The following is a 21,280-nucleotide window of genomic DNA, read 5'->3' as shown; positions in this document are numbered from 1 at the left end:
TAAACCATCAGTAATAAATGATCATTAATGTTCAAACTTCCTTATGCACAATGGTGATGGAGCCGTCTCTTTTGACTTCTTGGGTGGTTTCTGGAATATTACCTCCCACCCTACTTCACATGCACATGCATCGTCAGGTGGGATCATCACATTGAGAAGATACCAGACTGTCAGCATTGAAGCAGCGCCTTTAGCCTTGTCACTCCCCAGTGCTGCTAGACATCTGGACTAGAACATTGCAGCAAGAAGCAGGCCACTCCAGCAAACTTTTGTGAATGACCTTGTGACATTCCAAGATTATTAGACTTCAGAAACCTTGTTTAGCATCAAGCATCCTTTGTCCTTCATTTTGTGTTCTTGAATGGTAATTGGAAAATAACCTTTCATTCCTACTTTTTACCTATCACTTTGTTGTTCTCATCTCTAGCATCGTATTTTGCAGACTGTTTCCAATAAATAAGTGCTGCTATGAAGTTTACCTGTTTCAAGCATTTTGTCAGGCTTTAGAAGCAGCAGCAGAAAGACGGCTTCATCTCCAGCCTAGTTGGAGGTGTCGTCAAATAAAATCTTTGCTCCTAAATGTACCATAAAGATTTATTTTTGGTATTTGATATTACAATATTGATGGTAGAAGCTTCCTTTTATGATATAATACTTAGAAATACTGTTCCCTTGGAATGTATGGTCAGTTGGGGAAACAGCAAGGAAAGACAGAATTTGGCAGACTTGTTAACTAATTACTCCTAAATCTTATCCATCAGCACTTGACCCACAGACCCAAACATCTAGTTCATGAGTATCCTCTTAACCAGTTTTGTTGCCATTATCAGAATGTATTCATTCGTTTAATGCTATACTTAACCAGCATCTTCTAGTAAATTTTGAGAGCCTCAAATTTTTCTCTCCTGATCAGTTTCTTTGTTCAAATCCTTAACATGATTTTACAAAGTAATTTATAGCCCAGCCTCTCCCGCCATTCTAGCCTTGTTCCACTTTGCTCTTACTCTTTCCTTTATAATTAAAGCTACATTGATAATCTCTCAGTTTTCCAATATTCACTCTCGCTTTTCTAGTTGTGCCCTCTCTGTCGCCAGATGTTGGTGGCTTAGACTGAAGTGCTAGCTGCAGATATGGTGAGATGGTTGGACTTGGGGTAGATAACCAAGTAGAGCCGAGCAGACTATGTGTTGGATTGAATGTGGGATATGAGGGGAGAGAGAGGAGTCAGTGCTGGCTTCTAGGTGTAGGATCAGAGCATCTGGGTGAATGGGGAAGACTGAGGGAGAAGTTGATTGAGAGAAGGGAAATGCAAAGGTTCTCTTTAGAGCATGTTACCTTTGCGATGACTGACCTTGTTTTCTGTGGTAGACCTTGCATTTCACCATGGAGCTACCCTTCCCACTCCCAACCCCACCCAGTCGTGAAAGACCTTCATTGTAGGACACCCTGGAGATGTCCTACGGTGATGTCACAGGAAGGTCCCACCAGGAGATGTAAACTTGGCCACTTATTTACATCTCGGTCAGAGCTGGTTTCTGTTGCTGACATCTTTGTAGAGAATGGCAGGATTAGATCTCAGGGCACTCAAGAGACATAATACATTTCCTAGCTTCAGAGTTGAGTTATACCCCAGGTGTAAACTTCGTATTTTATTCTAGAGCTTCTGATAACCAAATGGCTTTCAATTTGGCAAAACACCGTAAATAATGTTCTTTCTCAAACCTTTGATTTTTGAAGCAATTTTTTTTCCTTGCTTGCTATAGAAATACCTGTTTCCTTTGCAGAAAACAAGTGATTTGTCTATTCTGTTATTCTGAAAGCTTTAAGGACATAAAGACAAGTCAATCAGCCACAAAGCCTAATGCTCCAGAGGGCGAGTGGCCAGCCTAGGGAGTGGCTGGGGAAGTGACGGATGCTAATGAAGGGCATAACCAACAGTGTTGTCATCATAAAGTCGTGTAATTGCAAATGCTTAAGGTGTAATAATTACATTTTGTTGCACTGGTGAATACTTCTGCACAAAGACGGATGAATATGGTTTTGTTTACTGTAAGTAAATCAAACAAAAGCCTTGTTGGGAAACAACTGTGACCTAATTAATAGCTTTGTTTATGTGCTGGCTCTCCAAAGGGATTTACCCAGTTTTGGTTCATTAAGTGTCATTAATGTGTTAGGCTTAGAATTCTATTTTACAAAGATGTTCTCTCAATTTTAACTTTATTAAACATGATGTAGTTGTAATGACAGCTAATTTAATCTTCCTCATTCGCTCAGTTGCTACAAAACAGTGGAGCAAGACAGACGCTTTAGAAATCCTCTTTTGCCTAATACTCATCATATCTCTGCGTTAAAGACAGCTTCTTCCCTGTAGTTTTTAGGATTAACTGGTTACTTGTGACCTGTTTCCAGCCAATGGCACAGCTTTTTCCTCCAATCCCTGCACACTCAAGTTTATAACACCCCGGATTCTCCCTAGTAGTGGAGCAAAAGAAGCATGTGAAAATCTGCAGCTGCTAACAACATTATTTCCTGTTTTCAGTGCTTTCACTGTCAGCAGTTAGAGAATTCTTTGGGAATGAATTCTGGAGACCCGTAACCAAGGCTAAGAAACTCAGATTCCACTTCTTCTGTTTTATCCTTATGGTTTTATAATCTTTACCTTTCTTCCTAAACTCAAATGTCTTTTTAGTAGAGTTTTTCCCAGAGAAATCAAAACTAGAAACTATTTTAACATTCCACACAGAAAAGCACAAAAAGAACTCAGGGCTAACTAGTTTTATTTAAATTCTAGTTTTAATCATCACGGAACTTTCCTTTAATAAGCCTACATAGCCACAATTAGAGTATTTGAGAAAAGCTCCTTCAAAAATAGGCCAAGAGATTTCATTCATATTTTCAGAGGGAGAAAAAAACTAACATGAAGATAGCACAATTTGGAAGAAGAAATACTTTACGGGCGCGGGAGGGGGGTTACAGACTTACAATAGCAGGAGCTTTGGGGGAGCAGCTGTGGAGGTCACTGTGACCTAGTCTTCATCCACCCAGATGAGAAGAATGATTTACCACTTCAAGACCTAAGAAAGGATTTTGAGTAATTATTGCCACAGAGAAAATCGCAGGCACCCATTTTACCAATCGAGAGACCTGGCTTCCAAGGTTGGATAACTGTTCCTGTGCCCCTTTGTCACCTGGCAGCCGAAAGCAGACATCTGAAACACAGATCTTGCTCCTCCCCACTCTACTTAATGTTCAGTGGGATCTCCCTTTATTGCTGGTCACCATATTGAAAGCTGTTCCAGGCATCTCTTTACCTCCACCCTGAACTGTCCCCACCTCTCCCTGCAGCCACCCCACTGTCACTGATGGCATCCTGGCAATTAAAATGGATTAAATTATTTTGTAATAGGTCCATTTAATTTTTATATCTAGGACAACTACCCGAATTATTTGCAGATACACAGGCCTGATAAACACATCTTCATTGAGCTTATGTAACTGACTGACTTATTATTCAACGTAATGTATTTTTCCTTAACCTACTAGAGAGCGGCAAGTGATTTGAGGGTGGCATTCCTGGAGAGATCCTGGGGCCGAGGGAATGCTGTCACTCCGACTCTAATGTGTGGTTTAGTTCATAGTTTAACATGGATTATAGGAAAAGTTGGGGCACAGCAGGAGATTCCAGGAGGCTTTTCTTATAGATAAAAAGATACTAAAATAAAAATTCAAGATTATACCCACTGATATGTATGAAAGGAAAATTGGGAGTCGCTTTATGTTTACTTGTTCTTAAAAATCTAGACTTTTTGACCTCAGGTTCAATGCAGAATCTGTCAATTGACAGACTGAGAGAGATGGAAAATGGGGCAGGTGGCACCCAGACCAACCCAGACTGCCAGCTGGCTGGGGTTGTGCCCCGCTGGGCTGTTAACCTTCCTTGAAGTTGCCACATCTCCCACAATAAAGAACAATTTGTCTGGAAGAAAAAAAAAAAACAAATAGACTTTTTGGTCAAACCAGTAAATGTGCAGGCTAAGCGGTTAAAATGCTATTCCTCACCTTTTTTTCAGTCCACATCCCAGCGCTGCTCTTGTAGCCCCCGGCGACTGAGTCTGCAGCTCTGCGCTCTTGCTCCTCCCGGGACTGATTCCTCTCCGACTGCGCCTTCTCTTTTTCCTCTTTTCCAATGTTTGGTATAAATGAGTTTCAAGCCTCCATCCCCTACCCTGGTCTGTCTCTCCCTCACTTTTCCTCTCCCTCTTGCCCACAGCCATCAACCTGAGGCACGTGGTCCTTCAAGTCTGTATCCCTCATCCTCTAATCCCTAATCTTAGCCAGCTTAACTCTTTCTCCCCTTGATCTTACCCTGTCATCTTGCCAGACTATGCCACTGGGCAGTCACCCAGTCATGCCCTGACTTTAGTTTCTTTTGTATTTAACCTTCAGCCAGCATGTTTTGGGTGCCTGTTATGTGTCACATATAATGCCAAGGCCTGGAGGTGCCACATAACCCTACCCTTAAGGAGATGACAAGCTCACTTCCATGTTGGCCCATGTTGTCTTCTTGGCCCATGTTGTTCCCTGTATCTGGAATGACCACTATCCACCCACCCTCCCCATTTCTATATGTTCAAGTCTATCCACCTTCAAGGCCCAGTTCACTGCTCACTCTCCTTGAAGTTCATCCTCAGAACCTCTGGCCAGAAGTCATCTCTTCTACTGCTAACTTCCTCTTTGTTGGGCTTTTTTTCTTGCATTATAGACACTCGATGATTTTTTTCTCTGTCCTTTGAGTATAGGCTCCTTTAAAGGCAGGGGCTAGGACTTACATACCTCTGCCCTTTCCACAGCATCTAGCATAATGGCATGAATGTAGTTAAGTACGCAGTAAACGTTAGCTGAATAAATTCAAGAATTAATGAAAGTTTTCTTAAATTTTCCTCAAATGTGTTTTGGCCATGTGTTACTTGCTCTTTATTAATCCTGATAGTTTAATAAAATTGGTTTTCTTTTTTCTGTGACTATATACCAGACACAGTAAATAATTTTAGCCTGAGTATAATAAAATTGCAGTGGACAGCAGATAGGGGAAATGTTTCTGTTTATAGGCATATTCTCTTAAATTATACAAAGTTAATGTAAGTTATCCATATGGAAAGGTATCTTAAAAAATTGAATGTTAAAGTTCTCATCTCCCTTATTTTCCTTCTGATAATAAACAGTGTCTTCCTCTGGGTACTCACATGGAGAGGAAAGATTACAGGTTCAGACCTGAGGTCGAATCCCAGCTCTTCCATCTACTGATTCTACAGCCTTGGCCAAGTTATTTAACTTAACTGTACCTCAGTCTTCATCTCTGGCTCTTAGCTTCTCGTTAGACTCTATCTTGCTCATCTTTGAATCTCCCATCCTTAGAATGGTGCTTTGGTAATAGGTACTAACTTAATACTTACTAGTTGGATGGATGGATGGATGGATGGATGGATGGATGGATGGATGGATGGATGGATAGATGGATGGATAGATGGATGGATATTATGTACTGTGTTTGTCTACTCTATCTTGAGGATTAACAGCGATGACTATAAAGCATGTGGCAGAGTGAGTGCTCAACATAACTATTTTTATTTTCCTTTTCAAATTCAGAAGACTGTTATTTTCACTATGGGGTGATTTTGTTGATCTTATAATAGCTATACTCTTTGTTATATGGCATTTGTATGTCAAGGCATCTCATCTCTCAAACCTTGTAAATTCATTTATTTGGGGCTATACTAACGTAGTTCATTTTAAGATACCGTATTTTATTTTAATGCATGTCAAAAGAGTATTAAAGAGATATATTTATTTTGCATTTTAAAGTTATCTTACATAAGTTAAAATTTAACTTCTAATAAATTATCAAGCAATATAACAAATCATCACAGTTCTGTCTCACACACCTCAAATTGAAAACTCCCCTTATAAAATTTAATGCATAAGTATTAAATTACTAATACATATAAGGCTCAAAATATTTTGACCAAAATAATATTTCTGTCATTTATATTGTTTATCCTATTGTTTTTTAAGAGCATTCATTTTTTCCTGGCTCTGCTTTTTCAGATTCCAGTCAATTCTGAGAACTACTCATCTCAGTGGCATTCATGTGTTTTCAGACAATATGTGAGAAAATGGGAAAATTTACTATTCATTCAAATTCGAATAAATAGAAAGTTGGACAAGGACAAACTATTAGTAATACTTCCATTAAAAATTATGTAAAGGCTTTATAGTCAGAGAACCCCTTTTTCACTAACTCTGAAGTGGTGATTTTAAAAAATTTACTTGTAGCTTTTGCAGAATATAAAGTTTTTCATTGTATGAAGTAATTTGATCCACTTATTTACTTAGCCTTTAGCATGAGAAAGACCTATATTTTAAAATCGCATTTTTTTTTCTTCTTCACCATCAGGAGTGCTTGTGCTTTATAATGCTATGCTTAAGTAAAATTACACATTTGGGGCATCTAAATTGTCATGCCAAATTATAGGACATTTTAATTATTATGTGGATATGACAGATTCAATTATTCTTCAACTCTTTTGAGAAAGCTGCCCTTAGCAGTGATTCATAGTAGTAAACAAAAGATTAACATGTAAATGCTCTCTATAAAAGACTTAATAAATGTTTCCAATTCAATACCAGGGGACAGAATTAACTGTAATACCTAGATGTGGAAAAACAACCTGTGTCCTGCTTAGATTTTCAGCATATTCTGTTAAGATAAATTTACTGTAAATATGGCCTAAATGAAGAACTAAGTACCACTTAATATCAGAACTGTTTGCCTAGGTACATCATTTAAGCCAATTGTTTCAGACTTTTTTTTTCTCCCTCCGAAGCCACTAATAAGTAGAAATGCAGAGTTAAGAGCCCCTTTCTCTCCCTTTCAATTTCCAGTGGACATATTAATGAGCAATAAAAAGGCTGGAAGGCAGGCAGCTGAAGAGAGAAAAAGAAGCAAGGAAAGATAATTGTGAAAACAGATATTCAGATCCTCAGCGATTCAGATTGGGCTGCCCGTGCGGGCTGTGATCACTGGAATTTGGAGCTCAGTTTCTTAATTGTTTCTTTAGTCTTATCCAAAGAGAAAATTGGTTTTCTAGAGATTTCTTCAGTGCAGAACAATTATGCTAAAGCTGCTTAGGTAGCAACTCTTTGGGGTAGCCTTTCACTCTCAGAATAATAAGCTATAACCAAAGCCAACTTCAAGATGCACTTAATCTCTCTGACAAGGATATTGTCCCTCTTACCAGGTGACATAATCTAGGACTCTTAAGAAATTTCAGAAGCGTTTACTTCTTTTCTAAATATTGCTATTCTGTCAAACGAGCTCAGTAACTAATTTGCTGTCAGGTTACTGCCTACTTTTTAGATAAATTAGGTTTGATTTTCTTAAATCAAGAAATTTCCCAACTCTGAACGTATGTATAAATAGTCTTCAAAGATCAGAGTCTGAGAGCTAAAGCACTAATGAATTATAACAACGCAGAATGCCCTTGGCAGAATATAAAATACCGCAGGACTGCTGAGTGCCCATAATCATAGTTTAAAACTTTCGTTTTCTTCCTTTCCTATAACATTATAATAATAAAAGGTCGGGTTAGGCCTTTGTCTGCCTAGTAAAACAGGGTAATCAAACCATTTAAACACCAGCCAGGACTACCACCCAAATAGAGTCTCTCTATTCTCCCTCTTCCGCCCCTTTCCAAAATATTGTCTGAGTTATAATATGTTACTGCAGAACATTGTGTGCTAATGGGTTTCCTTCTGCTGATTAACAGGTTTTGGATTCAGGAAGACTGAAAGAATATGATGAGCCATATGTTTTGCTGCAAAATAAAGACAGCCTATTTTACAAGATGGTGCAACAACTGGGCAAGGCAGAAGCTGCTGCCCTCACTGAAATAGCAAAACAGGTGAGCGTGCCACAAAGAGTTATAATTAAAGTTCATCTCAACAGCTCGCTCCTCACAACCTGGCTCCAGGGAAATGGTAACAAGCACTCTGTGCCCTTTTCAATTACAAGCCTCCAGACACAAAGCTTCACGACTGGGTCTTAACAACACGTCCCAGGTTGAAGTCAGGTCTGCTAAAAATCAGCAGACGTGGTGGGGTGGGGTGTAGGATGTGTTCATGCTCACGTGTGCAAGCACGTGTGCCTAAGAGATTTCAGATTGGACTTTTCATACATTTGTACTCTATGTGCTCAGAGTCTCGTAGAGCGCAGAATACTCACATTTTGCAGATCCATTGGATTTCATTCTGATTGGTGCTCAGCACATTTGAGATGCAAATGCTGTCAAGGTACATCCAGGAAATTTGAGAGTTTGAGGGAAAAAATGTAGAATGTTGTTCATTGAGTCTAGGAAGATCTACCAGGGAAATGTGTAGATTCTTTTTGTTTTCTGTTTTATAATTTGTAAGGAAAACACCTACATGATGCTGCGACTTTCTCCGTAGGTTTCCCCCTAATTCTCTGTTGTTTAGAATTAGGTACACTTATTCCCTCTATGCTTTATCTGCCGTCTAGAAGATAAAATTGTCATCGGGACAAATCAAGAATTAATAATACCTTAATGTTATAGTGTGAAGGTGCTTGAAAGTTACAAAGCATTTTCATGGAGATGATGTATGAGAATTTGACACTGTATGGAATGAGAAAGGTGCTCAATTAATAACATTTAGATTATATGATATCTTAAAACAGTGGTGATGGAGTATCTTATTCTACAGATGTGCTAACTGAGGTCAGGTTTAAAGGACTTAGCCAGTGTCGTGCAGCTACCTGTTTTTCTTTCTGGAACAAAATGAGAGTTAGATTGATGGAAAGATGGAGGGAAAGAAGGAAAGTCTGGCGTTCTTGCCACTTGAGAGGCATGGCATAGGTGGAATGAGACCTCCAACAGTATGTGGTGAGGCTCCGCATCAAAACTGTTTATATCTGGGCATTATAATTATGGGCATGTTTTCCCTTTTTATGTATTTTTGTATTTCTCATATTTTAACTGTAAATTGAATTGTGTAATATTTTAAATACACATAAAAAGCACATAGGTCATAGAATTAGGAATCTTCATGATTTCCTGGTCCAGTAATCTTGTACCTAATTTAACAATATTAGTGGTAAATTACATTTGTGTAGTTCTTTATAATTTATCTTACATGGTTCTCACATATATGATTTCACTTAATCCTCGTGGTAGTTCTATTTTATCTCCCTTTATGGATGATGAAGAGATTGGATCAAGGGCTCACCTAAGGTCACAGAGCTGGTCAATGAATTGCTGGGTGCCACCCTAGGTACTACGTACTGTGTCCTTGTTTCATGTGGTGTTCACGTACTACGTACTGCTGCTCCTTATTTCATGTGGTGTTCACAGTGGGGCCAGTCCCTAAAGTTTACACAGTGGCAGATCATCACTCTTGGATTTTGATCCTACCAGAGGCCTAGGTCACCCCTGTGGAAAGTCATAAGGGAATACATATCTCTATTCTCATTCCGGCTGAAGATCTTTTTGACATTATTTCTGTATACAGTTAGTCCTCTTAGGAGAACAAATTGTCAGATTGTCAAATTTTAAATGTGCAAGCATCAGATAGATATCAGTGCATCATTCAAAACTGTAACACTAGGAGGATTAGCTAAGTCAACAAGCTTTTTACTCTAACAGATTAAAATTCATTCGTTTGAAAAGAAAACATCCGGGAAAAGGTACTTCCAAGTCACGTTTTCTTGACCATGTAGTTGCTTTTCCGATAATGTTGGTGCAGGCTAGCTGAGTCACTCTGCAATTGACCGTTTCAGATGATCCATGAAATAGTAGAGAAAGTACTTTTTAGAGACATAAAGTTGAAGAGTACATTAATTGCTATGGTTGCCATAACGAAGTTCCACAGAATTGGTGGCTTAAATGACAAATTTATCGCCTCATAGTTCTGGAGGCTAGAATTCTGAGCTCAAGGTGTGGGCAGGACTGGTTTCCTCTAAGGCCTCTCTTCTTGGCTTATAAATAGCCACCTCCTCTCTCTTTGTCTTCACATGGTCCTCCCTCTGTGTATGTCTGTATCCTAATGTTCTCTTATAAGGACACCAGTCATATTAGATCAAGGTCCACCATATGACTTCATTTTAACTTGACTGACCCTATCTCTAAATCCAATTACATTCTGAAGTATTAGAGGGTTAGTACTTCTACATATAAATTTTGAGGTACACAATTCAGCCCGTAACAAAGGATGAATGCCCATTATTCATTCTATTCTACTCCATGATGAAGCAAACTTAATTGAGGTTTTAGAAGTTGCTTTGTTCCACATGCATAACAGAGGTGCTGTTTTATCTATTCATGAAATTACCAGATGCAACCCAAAAATTACAAAATCTTAATATCCTAGATTCTAGGAGCCTGCACCATTTCCAATAGGTGGAAGAAGCACTTAGCAGCCACATGGACTTACATGTCACCCAAGGTCTCTCGGTCTCAGAGTCCTTACCTGTAGTGCAGGCACTACAGCACTACTCAGCTTCTTTACACTGTTGTTACAAGGATCAGATGAGAGAGTATATGCTTAAGTGCTTTGAAGGATATAGAGCATTTCACAAATATAAAAAAAAAATTCTACCTATTGCTGATAAAAGTTGGATTTTTTAAAAGGCTATCAATTGAATTCTTTCTTCTGAATAACCAAAAAAGTATCTAAAGTTCTAAGTAGCTTTAGAGACTTAGCTACTAATAAATAAATAAAATTTATTTCAATGGTTTTTAACAAATAATACATTTAATGCTACAAAAGACTTAGCTACTAATAAATAAATAAAATTTATTTCAATGGTTTTTAACAAATAATACATTTAATGCTACAAAAGTCAACAACTGTACTGTTTTTAATAGTTTTTTTTTAATTTATAAATAAAAAGGAAGTCACTGTACCACTCCTGTAGTATCTTTCCCATTTTCGACTGTTCAGTTGATATATTCTGTGCAACAAGAACTTGTACATATATGGCCTTTATGGCTATTCCTTATTTTTTTCCACTTAATATTACATATCGGATTATATCAATGCTTATAGTTATCTCACTCTTTTCAATAGCTACTTAGTATTAATGTGTTCTCCATTCCCTACTCCCCATTTTCTCTTCTAATTAAGTTAGTGGTTAGAATTTTATGTTTTTCCCTCAAAGAAGGAGGTCTCAGATTTACTTACTAATTCTTGTATTCTGTTTTACAGTATATCAGTTTCTGCTTTTATCTTTATTAATTCCTTCTTTCTTTGGTTTATTTTGTCGTGGCTTCCTCTCAAAGGCATTTGTTTTCTTTCTTTTCTTTCTTTGTTGCTTAATATAAATATTTTAAGGCTGTGAACTTTTCTCTGACTATTGTTCTAGCTATATCTTATAGATTTTGGTGTGCAGTATTTTTGTCATAGTTAAGTTTTTATATATAGATTTTGCAGTTTTGCTTTTGATTTCCTCTTTGGTCCAAGAATTATTCTAAAAGGAAGTCTTTAAAACTTCCTGGTAATATGGATTTGTTTGTTTTCTGCTTTACACCTCACTGTTGACTTTCATTGCCTTGTGATCAAAAAATGTCGCCTGTACTGTTAACACTCAGAAGCAGTAATTATTAATACAGGCAATTTTTTTTTAATATTCTTTCAGCATTTAAAAAGATGGACTATTGTCTATTAAAGTATAGAGTTCAATAACTTTTAATTAGATCTACTTCATTAATTACATTACTTAGGTCCTCTCTTTATTTATTTTGATCCATTTGATATGGCTTGGTTTAGAGAAATGAATTAGTATATATCATAACAAGTTCTACTTTGTAGTTCTTGTCATTTTTGTTTTGATAATTTTGATGCTATGATTTTTCTGTCCACAGATAGTCATGTCTTATGTTTTCACTATGAATTCTATTCTCTACTATTTTAAAGTGCTTTCCTTTGATTCATTTAATGCTATAGACTCTAAGTCCATGCTGGGTCAAAACTAAAATTGAGTCCCCTGCTTTCCCTTTTTTTTCATTTGTTAGGTATGTCTTGGATTGTCTTTTAATGTCAGTCTAAAGATGTGTCTCTCATAAATGGCATTTAGTTAAGCTTAGCTCTGAGATTTAATCTTAGCCCTTTTTTAAACAAATGTATTTAATTTATTTATATTTATTGAGATTACAGATTTGTTCTATTTTAGTTGTGTCATGTCGTGCTTTCAGTTTTTAGTGGTTTTTTTTTAACCTTTTAATTCGTAGCCTGTAATTTTTGGTTTTTTTGCTCATTGCTTTATGTATGTTCCTTTCATTTCTTCTAGGAATACGTTTTTTCTTTATTATTATTTGACTCATTATAAACAACAACATATTTGCCCTCTCTTTGTTCCACCACCAAATTTTAATTGTTTTCAGTAGTTTTCCTTCTACTGTTTACCTTCAAATCTTTAAAAATATTTAAGCCTCTATTATTCTACTTGTTTTCATTTATAGTGTCTCCATCTCTTAGTTGGCTAAACTTTGTGTTGTGATCCATAAGTGGGGCTGTGAAATCCATTTAGTCAGTCATGATCAGGGAATTTGAAGAAATGAAATAGAAAAGAATAGAATAGAAGAAAAATAACAATGTATCTTTCACAGTAATAGTAAATGTCTCGTGAAACTCCTTTAAGTACAGGTAAATATAGATAGTAAATCTGTACTGACTTGCAATGTAAAGTGAAATGTAGTTAGTATTATGGGTGGCAGTAAAAAGAAAAGGTTGGAAAACCATGTTCTCTATTATCTTAAAAGAGGATTCATTGGAATTAGAATCCTTGACTTACCATATATATGAAATATTTGTCTGCTGCATCTCTAAATTTTCTGGTTATAAAATTTTGAGGTCACTCTTTCTTTCACTTAATATGTTATCTTCACTCTAAAGTGTTTTGGCATTGTTTATTCATATGGATAAGTCTAAGGCCAAGTTAGACATAACAATCTTTCTGGGATGCCCAAAGGAATATTTTTCTCTCTCTATTTTGAAAGTTATTAGTTTTTCATAGGATATCATATACTCTTTGATCTCTAGATTCAAGTCTTCTTTTATTTTTGGAAGTTTAGTTGAATTGTATCTTCGAAATTTTTTTTATTGGATTCTCCTCTTTATCCTGTATATGTTGTCTGTCTTTTGTCTATTTTATAAAGCTACTTTCAACTTGATCTTTTAATTTACACTTATTTTGCTTGCTTTCCTAATCCTATCCTCCATGTTTTTTCATTCTGATTTTTCAGCAGTGTATAATCTACTTTGTGCTGCCATTAATAGGACTGTCATTTCTTTGATGTTTTCATTTTTCTCTTCCATTTCACCCTTGGCCTCTGTCAACTCATGGTTATCTTCTGTTGCTGTATCATGTTTGCCTATACTGTCAGATCTCCATTGTCCATGGGTTGATTATTCTACTACATTTTCTTTGAATGTATTGCATTATATTTTTTTCATAATTTTCACCTGTTCAGTGAATATTCATTCATCATGTACTTATCCTGTTCCTTTTTCTCACTTCTTTTGGTGTATTTTAAAGATCCCGTACTACGTTGTTGTTGTTGTTGTTGTTGTCGTTGTTGTTGTTGTTGTCGTTGTTATTATTATTCCTACTACTGAATTAAGTGAGTTTTTCCTAGACCAATTGTCTGCCAGAATCGTTGTGGCTAGGATATCATTTCAGGCTAAAGGGAATTCTTTGTATTTAATATAGAAGCTCCTTATGACCCAGAGAAAGAATATGTGTGTGTATGTGTATAAGAGAGAGAAAATTTGAGAATTTATATTTATTTAGCCTGCACTCCTCTGTAGCCTGCAGAGATGGGATGTTACAATGCTACTTGCATTTTAGAATCTCTCTTCTCTTAGGACCTCACAAATATACACACTTCAGGAAAGATGGTAATTCTATATGATTTCTCGTTGACATACCTTAGAATTTGCCAGAGTTGGAGAACTGTACTCTCCCTGATTGCTGTCTTGCTACAGCCCCATTGGATCCAGTTGCATATGGCAGCCCTTCCAGATATTTTGCCATTTGAGATTTAGATGACTCCTGATTTCATCAAAGATGGGTTTATTTTTGTATCTCACCTTAAACAAATTATAATGACCTAAACCCAAGAGAAGGTGGGGAAGAGGAACATGCCCTGAAATTGAACTATTATGGCATTGTCTCCTTTGATCTTCACTACCATTCTGAGTTGGCATTATCCCTTTTTGACAAATGGAGAAACTAAGGCAGAAGAGCCAAAGTAACTGCTCAAAGTCACCAGTTAGTGTTAGTACTCCAACTTATGTAATCTTTTAACTACTATTCTGCCTCCCGTGTTACCGTATTCACTGAATTAAAGGTGTCTTCACTATGACTCTGGGGTTCTGTAAAGATAAAATCAAAAGGGCCTCTCAGATGTTTTGTTTTCATCATTCACACTGGGTAATGCTGCTACTTTCTATGGACTAAGGGGCCACTTCTCTGAGCAGCATCATAACCACACCTAACACTTAACTTGGCGTGTTTTCAACATGTAGTTTATAGCCATTAATTAGTTCCTATGAGTTAAGTCATTGTCTCATTTCACAAATGAGGCAGCCAGTATTGGAGAGAGGTTAAGTGATTTTTCCAGCATCAGCAGTGAGTCCCGGGAGAGAGAGCTGAGATTGGACTTCTCCATCCCACAGAGTTCATTATAATTTCTCTAAAACAGGTTGAAACTAAGTTGAGTATTTAAATTCTAGCTTCTCAATAAAGCTACCATCATGGAATTAGATCTTATTACATGCAATAGAGCAATAAAAACTTCCCTGCATGGATAATGGTGAGCATTTATTTGCACTGTATTCAGAAGGCATTGACCAATATGTTGAATTCTGGCTCAAGACTTTGTCCGTTCATTCTCACTGAACTGTATGTATGGCCTAAGGTTAGTGCTTGGCCTGTACACAAGGACTCCGCTCAAAAGTGTTCAGTCATCTCAAGTACCTTCATAATCTGCATTATGAAAAAGATGCCTTCTCACACTTCTGCTGTTAGGCAGGGTATATTATAAAACCTGGTAACAGATCAGAAAAAGAAAGGTCAAATCAAGGAGTTTATACACAGGAAGCATGTTTTCAGTTTCAAGTATTTCAGACAATGAAACTAAGACTAGTTTAGTTAAAAGTTGCTAATAACATTTTCTTTATAAAAGAAATAACACCGAGGCTTATAAGGAAAGGAACTGGCTTATTTCGGGGAGGACTATCAAGTAGTAAAAAATAAAATGTATTTCCAGTTGTTCTTTTGACTGTTTTTAGTTTCATCAAGAAATAGGTTTTTTGGAGTATATAAGTACATAACCACATAAAATATGGCTACCTTTAAAAATGGAGGGAGATGAAATGAAATTAGCCCCAATACAGGCCTTATTTTTATATACTACCATTATAATGGAAATAGCCTCGGATTTCACCCAGTGGGGTCCAAGCTTTATTAAAGAATTTCTTATTTTTCTCCTTAAGTGATATATAGTATTTCATATATAATGTTTTTGGAATAGCAAGTATGCAAGTAACAAGAGAAAAGGTACACTTAATACGAAGGCGGCTGTCTCGGTGCTTTTCTTGTTCGTATGTGAAGTCCATTATATCCCATGATAACTTTGTTGACAGCATCCACAAATATATTTGGAGCCAGATTTTATAAAATAGATCCATGACACGTGTCAGCTCATGACACATGTCAGCATTAGATAGATGGTACATTTTCTGTTTTAAAGAATCAAACAAAACTTTTCACATTCTTCTTTGAAAAAAAAAATTACATTTAAACTCCTTTTTCACCCAAACACATTTTGTGATAAGAGCTCACAAGTCTTGACATTATATCATTTTGTTATGCGCATCTGTCAAGGAACCGAGATACGATACAGCTACTAAAAACTGATGATTGTGGAACAGAGAAACTTGACAGCATTTCATTTCCTTTATGTTCTGATTATACATTTATCAGAAAACCTGTATCTCTTCTAGTTCAGCTAGAAATTGGTAGAATTCAGGAACTCAAAGGCTTGGCAAAGAACTGCCCTATTATTTGGTATCATCTTACATTTTAGAGAAGTTGCTTGGTTGAGTCATTGTTAAAGCTTTTGCTTCTCTTTTCATTATTGTGGCCCACTATCCACAGATCACATTTCTATAGGCTCTATAACTGCTTTGCTGCACAAATTAAATGCCGGGACATTTCATACATATACGCCTGCGTTTCAATGCTTGTCAGTCAGAGTTTATAAAATATAGGGATTACAACCTGATATTAACATCCAAATCTATTGTGCTCATTTTATGTGTGAAAATGAGAAACCCTCATGCAGACGCAAGATGTCCCAGCCTCTTTGTCACCCTGTTTTTAATTTATCTCCAGGTTTTGAGTCAGTAAAATGATTTTGCTTATCAATTTAATGTAGTGATAAAACATATCTGTAAATCAGAATGATCGGAATTAAAGTGGATCTACAGGTTGTCTGGCACTAAACCCAGCCCCATGGAAGCTTTTAATGGGGCGACTTTTGTAATGGAATAAATGAATACATCCCTGTTTTCTTTTTCTAATTGTGCCTCCACTAATGATATGATTTGCTTTACATGAAAAAGTAGACATTGAAATGCATTGCCTTGGGGTGGAGGAGTTTAAATCTTTTTATGCCCATCTTTTTTTTTTTTTAACAGGTGTACTTCAAAAGGAATTATCCAGATATTACTCAGAATGGCCATGTGGCTACGAACACTTCCAATGGACAGCCCTCAGCCTTAACTATTTTTGAGACTGCACTGTGATTCTGCTACGATGTCAAGTCTTATTTCGAAGGCATTTTTCCAATAGTGTTTGCACCATGTAAACTATACTCTATTTTTTTTTACACTAGCAGCAAGTTATTTACATACACATGATGTTAGTTTGTTTGGAATTTTCTCCTCCAACTTCACCCAATGATTTTAAGCTCTAACAAAATTACTTTTTATTTTTATTTATATTTATATGTTATAGTATTTTTTCTTTATCCAAATCAGAGGTGCAGGCCACCAATTAAAGCTGTCTACCAGGTTTGTGCCTTAAAAGACTCTGGAGCAAAAGCTCATTTTGTAAGGTATGAGGCAAAGTTGTAATAGATTTTTTTTTACTAGCCCTAAATTACAAATTACTTTCCATTTTTATCAGAGATTCTATTTACTTGAAAATTGTGTGAGGTTGCCATTTTGTCTCACCACTTTATATAACATAACTAGGATCCATTATTTCCTCCCACAGGCCTCTGGTTAAAATAGTACACATAAAATTAATAGGAAAAACAAAAAAATTATCCTTTAGTATAAGCGGCATTATGGTAGGGAGAGGCTCCTCAACACCCCACCCCCACCCCAAAAAAGATATATAGTTAGAATATAGAAAGACATTTTAATTATATGTTCTAAAAGAAAAGGAAGAGAAAAAAATGCTTTCTCAAAATAGGAGCCATTATAGGTGATTTAATAATGAGGCAACAAGTGCAATCGCCTATCGTCTTTTAGATTTGTGTGACTTTGGCATGGGAGCCGTTGCTGTTTTAGACTGATCGTGGTGATATTTTCAAAAAAGGCCAATCCGCTAACAGTAATCCCTAAAAATGTAGTAATGTTCTATTTGGATTTCTGGTTTACCGATGGCTACCCCTCAGTTGACTATAAGCCTTTTGGTTTAGCCTTTATTAAAATCCTTTCTAAATTGCATATATAGGCACTCCTGAGTTGGTGAGAAAAACCAAAAATCATTGCAAACATTGACTGTAATTACATAGTATGTTCTTAGGATGCATCCAGAAGGTTCTCTTTTATGAGCATATCTAGGTTAGTTTCCTCCTAACCACTAATAGCAGTTTGTTTAGGCCTTTCTGATTAGTAAATCAACAAACCACAATATTTCCTAGGGCTTGCTGTACTTTATTTCCCTGTGGGTCTTTAGTTTTTCTTGATGATGGTGGCTATAGTATGTCGAGTTTAAGTTATAGAGGTTTTACTGTCATGGTTTTAAGTGGACTCTCATGACCTCTCAGAATAAGGTGCAACTACCCTCAAGTTGCATATATTAACATACATACCTTCATATAGCAGGGTATTGGACTCTCAGCAGAGAGAAACAGATGTTTTATAGAATCAAGCCTTAAAAAGCACACACAGAGTAAATTACAAAAATACAGTGAATGTAGCTATTGAAGTCTTCATATTTAGAAATAATATGTGTAATGTTTAGTCCAGTAAACCAGTAGGTTGGTTAATAGTCAAGGTTAGTAGTTCAGAAGACTGAAATGACAACACTAGTGATAATGAGGATTGTTAAAACAGCGAAAATATTTGGAGTGTGTGTGCGTTTATGTTGTCTTTAAAGGTTAAAGGCAGTTAAAAATGTTTGTATTTTATTTCTGTTTTAACATCATCATAGAATTTTGTTTTTAATGATCAAAATTCAATTGAAATAAATGACAGTTTTCATCTACACAAAGAGATCTGTATTTTTGTTCTTAGAGGGATTCCTGACTCACATTCTCGCTGTTGAAAGCCAACGCGTTTTCCTGAGTTCAAAAAATATCTTCCATTACCGACTGGTTCCATTAGCTACTAGGTGTACCATATATTCTAAACAGATAGATGGATTTCAGATAGATTGAAATAGTTGCATTGAAGCAAACCCCTTTGCACCATTTCCAAGGAGAAAGCTTATGCCCTACACTCGAAGAGTATTAAACAGTTGAGGTCTTTGTTTTTAGGAAGGTGACTTTGCCCTAAACTAACAAGAAACATCTATTGCTGCTACATTCAAAACACTGTGGGACGTTGGTTCTCAAAGTGTGGCCCCTGGACCAGCAGCATCAGCATCACCTGAGAACCATTAGAAGTGTACATTCTTGTGTCTTACTCCATATCTACTGAAACTTGTGTCTTACTCCATATCTACAGAAACTCTGGTGGTGGGATCAATAATCTGTGTCTTAACAAGCACTGAGGGATGATGCTGATGGCAGACTAAAGTCTGAGAACCAGTACCATAAAACATAAAGAACTCCTAAAACTCATTAAGAAAAACAGCCCAATTAGGGAAATGGACACAGAGAATTAAATAGGCACTTCACAAAAGAGAATATTCAAATGGCCCATAACTGGAAAAGTGCTCACTCTTGTTAGTTACCAGGGCAATGGAAATTAAAACCACAATGAGATACCACTAAACACCCACTAGAAGGCTAAAATTAAAAAGGCTGAGAATACCAATCAAGTGCCAATGGAGCAGTGGGAACATACACTACTCTGTGTATAAAAAAGTGTATATTAAAAAAATAACAATAACAATTGGACAGCATTTACTCAAGCTGCACACCCTGTGGTCCATTTATTCTACCCCAAACATATACACATGTGCTCCAAGAGATGCGTTCAAGGATGTTCCTAGTAACGTAATTCCTAACAGCCCCAAACTGGAAATAATCCAAATGCTCAGCAGCAGCAGAAGGAAAATGAACTGTGATGTAACAGAATACTCCACAGCAATGAAAGCAATTAAACTACATCAACAACACAGGTGAATCTCACAAATTTAAGCCTGACCCAAAAGAATATTTCTATTTATATAGTTTAAACATAGTCATGACTATAGTGTTCAAAGTCAGAACAGTGCTTCACCTTGGAAAGGTGGATGGTGTGGCAATTGAGAGAAATAAAGGGGGAACTTCTGGGGATGCTTAAAATGATTTGGAGCTCAGGATGGTGGGCTCTTCACTTATTTGCTGCACTTTTCGATTGCATGTCATATGTCACAATTGAATTAACTAAAAAAAGTTAACTAAAAACAGTTAGCCTGTTTTTCTTTTAAAATATCAATAAATTCAGTAGCTCAGTTGTCTAATAGTGACTGATCTGCATCTGGGAAGTTATTTCTCCTTAAAATATGAGGGTGTTTAAGGGTTGTCGTGTGGCTCATAGGAAATGGCCTCATTTGAAGTTCTTAGTATATGAGAGATCAAGGTCTATATTTTCTCTAACCAATTTAACAAGATAAATCCCACTCCCTCTCTCCAATTCTAGGATAAATACAAAAATAAGGAACTATAAAGACTTTCTGGGTTCTACTTTTTAAACAACTTTATTTTTAAGTTTGGAGATAAATATACACTCATGAAGCCAACACAATCTATGCTGTAATTTATCCATCACCTCCAAAAGTTTCCTCCTGCACTATTTATTTTTGTAGTCTCCATTAGTATGAATGAGATGCAAACAAATAAAAATCAGTCTAATGCTAAATGCTTTTGATGACATCATAGATGGTTGGTGTCTTAACTTGTGAAGAAATAGCTTAAGTCGATTCAGTGAGGCAGTGATTTAGATTTATTAAGTATTGTAACAGTTTGGTGAGTTAACTGTTAATTTATCAGCAAATTAACTTCATATATAAATCAATGAAGTCTTCCCCCCTCCCCCCGCCCCCAATGGTTTGGAGATAGTAGAAGCCCCTCTCCTCAAACCTGAGTATTTGTTTCATATCTAATTCTGAAAAGTTTAATGACATTCAGAATCTGATGCCCTGAAGTGTCAGATTTAGCCCCTGAATATGTAGGTCACATCCCATAACTGATTCTGTTGGGGTTTTCAAGATACACCTTACCTAAAAAACTGATGTTATGGATACCATATCTCAAGAAAAACCTTCCTTGTAATTCCACTAATGTAGTTCAGGGAATGGACAAATTTATATCTGACTAAAAGGAAGAAGAGGGAAAGGAATCTTTCACTTGGAATGAAGAAAACTAAGGAAGTGAAAAAGTAATCAAGAACTTCTAGGGGTGGCTCCACAGGGTAGAAGTTAGCACATCTGCTTTACACAGAGAATGTCTTGAGTTTGCTCCCCAGGTGGAGCCATGGACCAGGCTCCTCAGGCGCACCAGGCCCCCCAAGTGTGCCAAGTGGGCCAGGCGCACCAGGCCCTGGAGTGCACCCCGCGAGCGTGTGGGAGGAGATGCTCTGCCTTCAGAGATCCAGTCCTTAAAGGGAAATAGCAACATCCATAGGTCAGGGGTGGGAGGCGGGGAGGGAAGGCGGGGAGGGGAGGACAGGAATTAAAGAGGGGGAAAAAAGAAAGTTCTAAAAGCCATATTTAGGGTCAACCTACTTTAGATAGTCACCAAATGACCTAATTCTCAGAAGTTCA

At 36.8% G+C, this 21,280-nt stretch overlaps 1 protein-coding gene across 1 annotated transcript in view; it reads left to right on the top strand.

The window, feature by feature from the left end:
• Positions 1 to 18,000, top strand: part of ABCC4 (ATP binding cassette subfamily C member 4) — a 230,511-nt gene extending 212,511 nt beyond the window's left edge. The window contains exons 32-33 of the mRNA XM_023528014.1: positions 7,827 to 7,961; positions 16,774 to 18,000. Of these exons, the coding sequence (XP_023383782.1) occupies positions 7,827 to 7,961; positions 16,774 to 16,881 (243 nt within the window). The 3' untranslated portion in view covers positions 16,882 to 18,000. The remainder of the gene's footprint in view (positions 1 to 7,826; positions 7,962 to 16,773) is intronic.
• Positions 18,001 to 21,280: the final 3,280 nt, after the last annotated feature.

The sequence above is a fragment of the Pteropus vampyrus genome, unplaced genomic scaffold (assembly GCF_000151845.1).
Source record: "Pteropus vampyrus isolate Shadow unplaced genomic scaffold, Pvam_2.0 Scaffold21, whole genome shotgun sequence".
NCBI classification, from domain to species: domain Eukaryota; kingdom Metazoa; phylum Chordata; class Mammalia; order Chiroptera; family Pteropodidae; genus Pteropus; species Pteropus vampyrus.
Note: the sequence above shows the minus strand (reverse complement) of the source record. Positions and strands in the feature narration are given on the sequence as shown.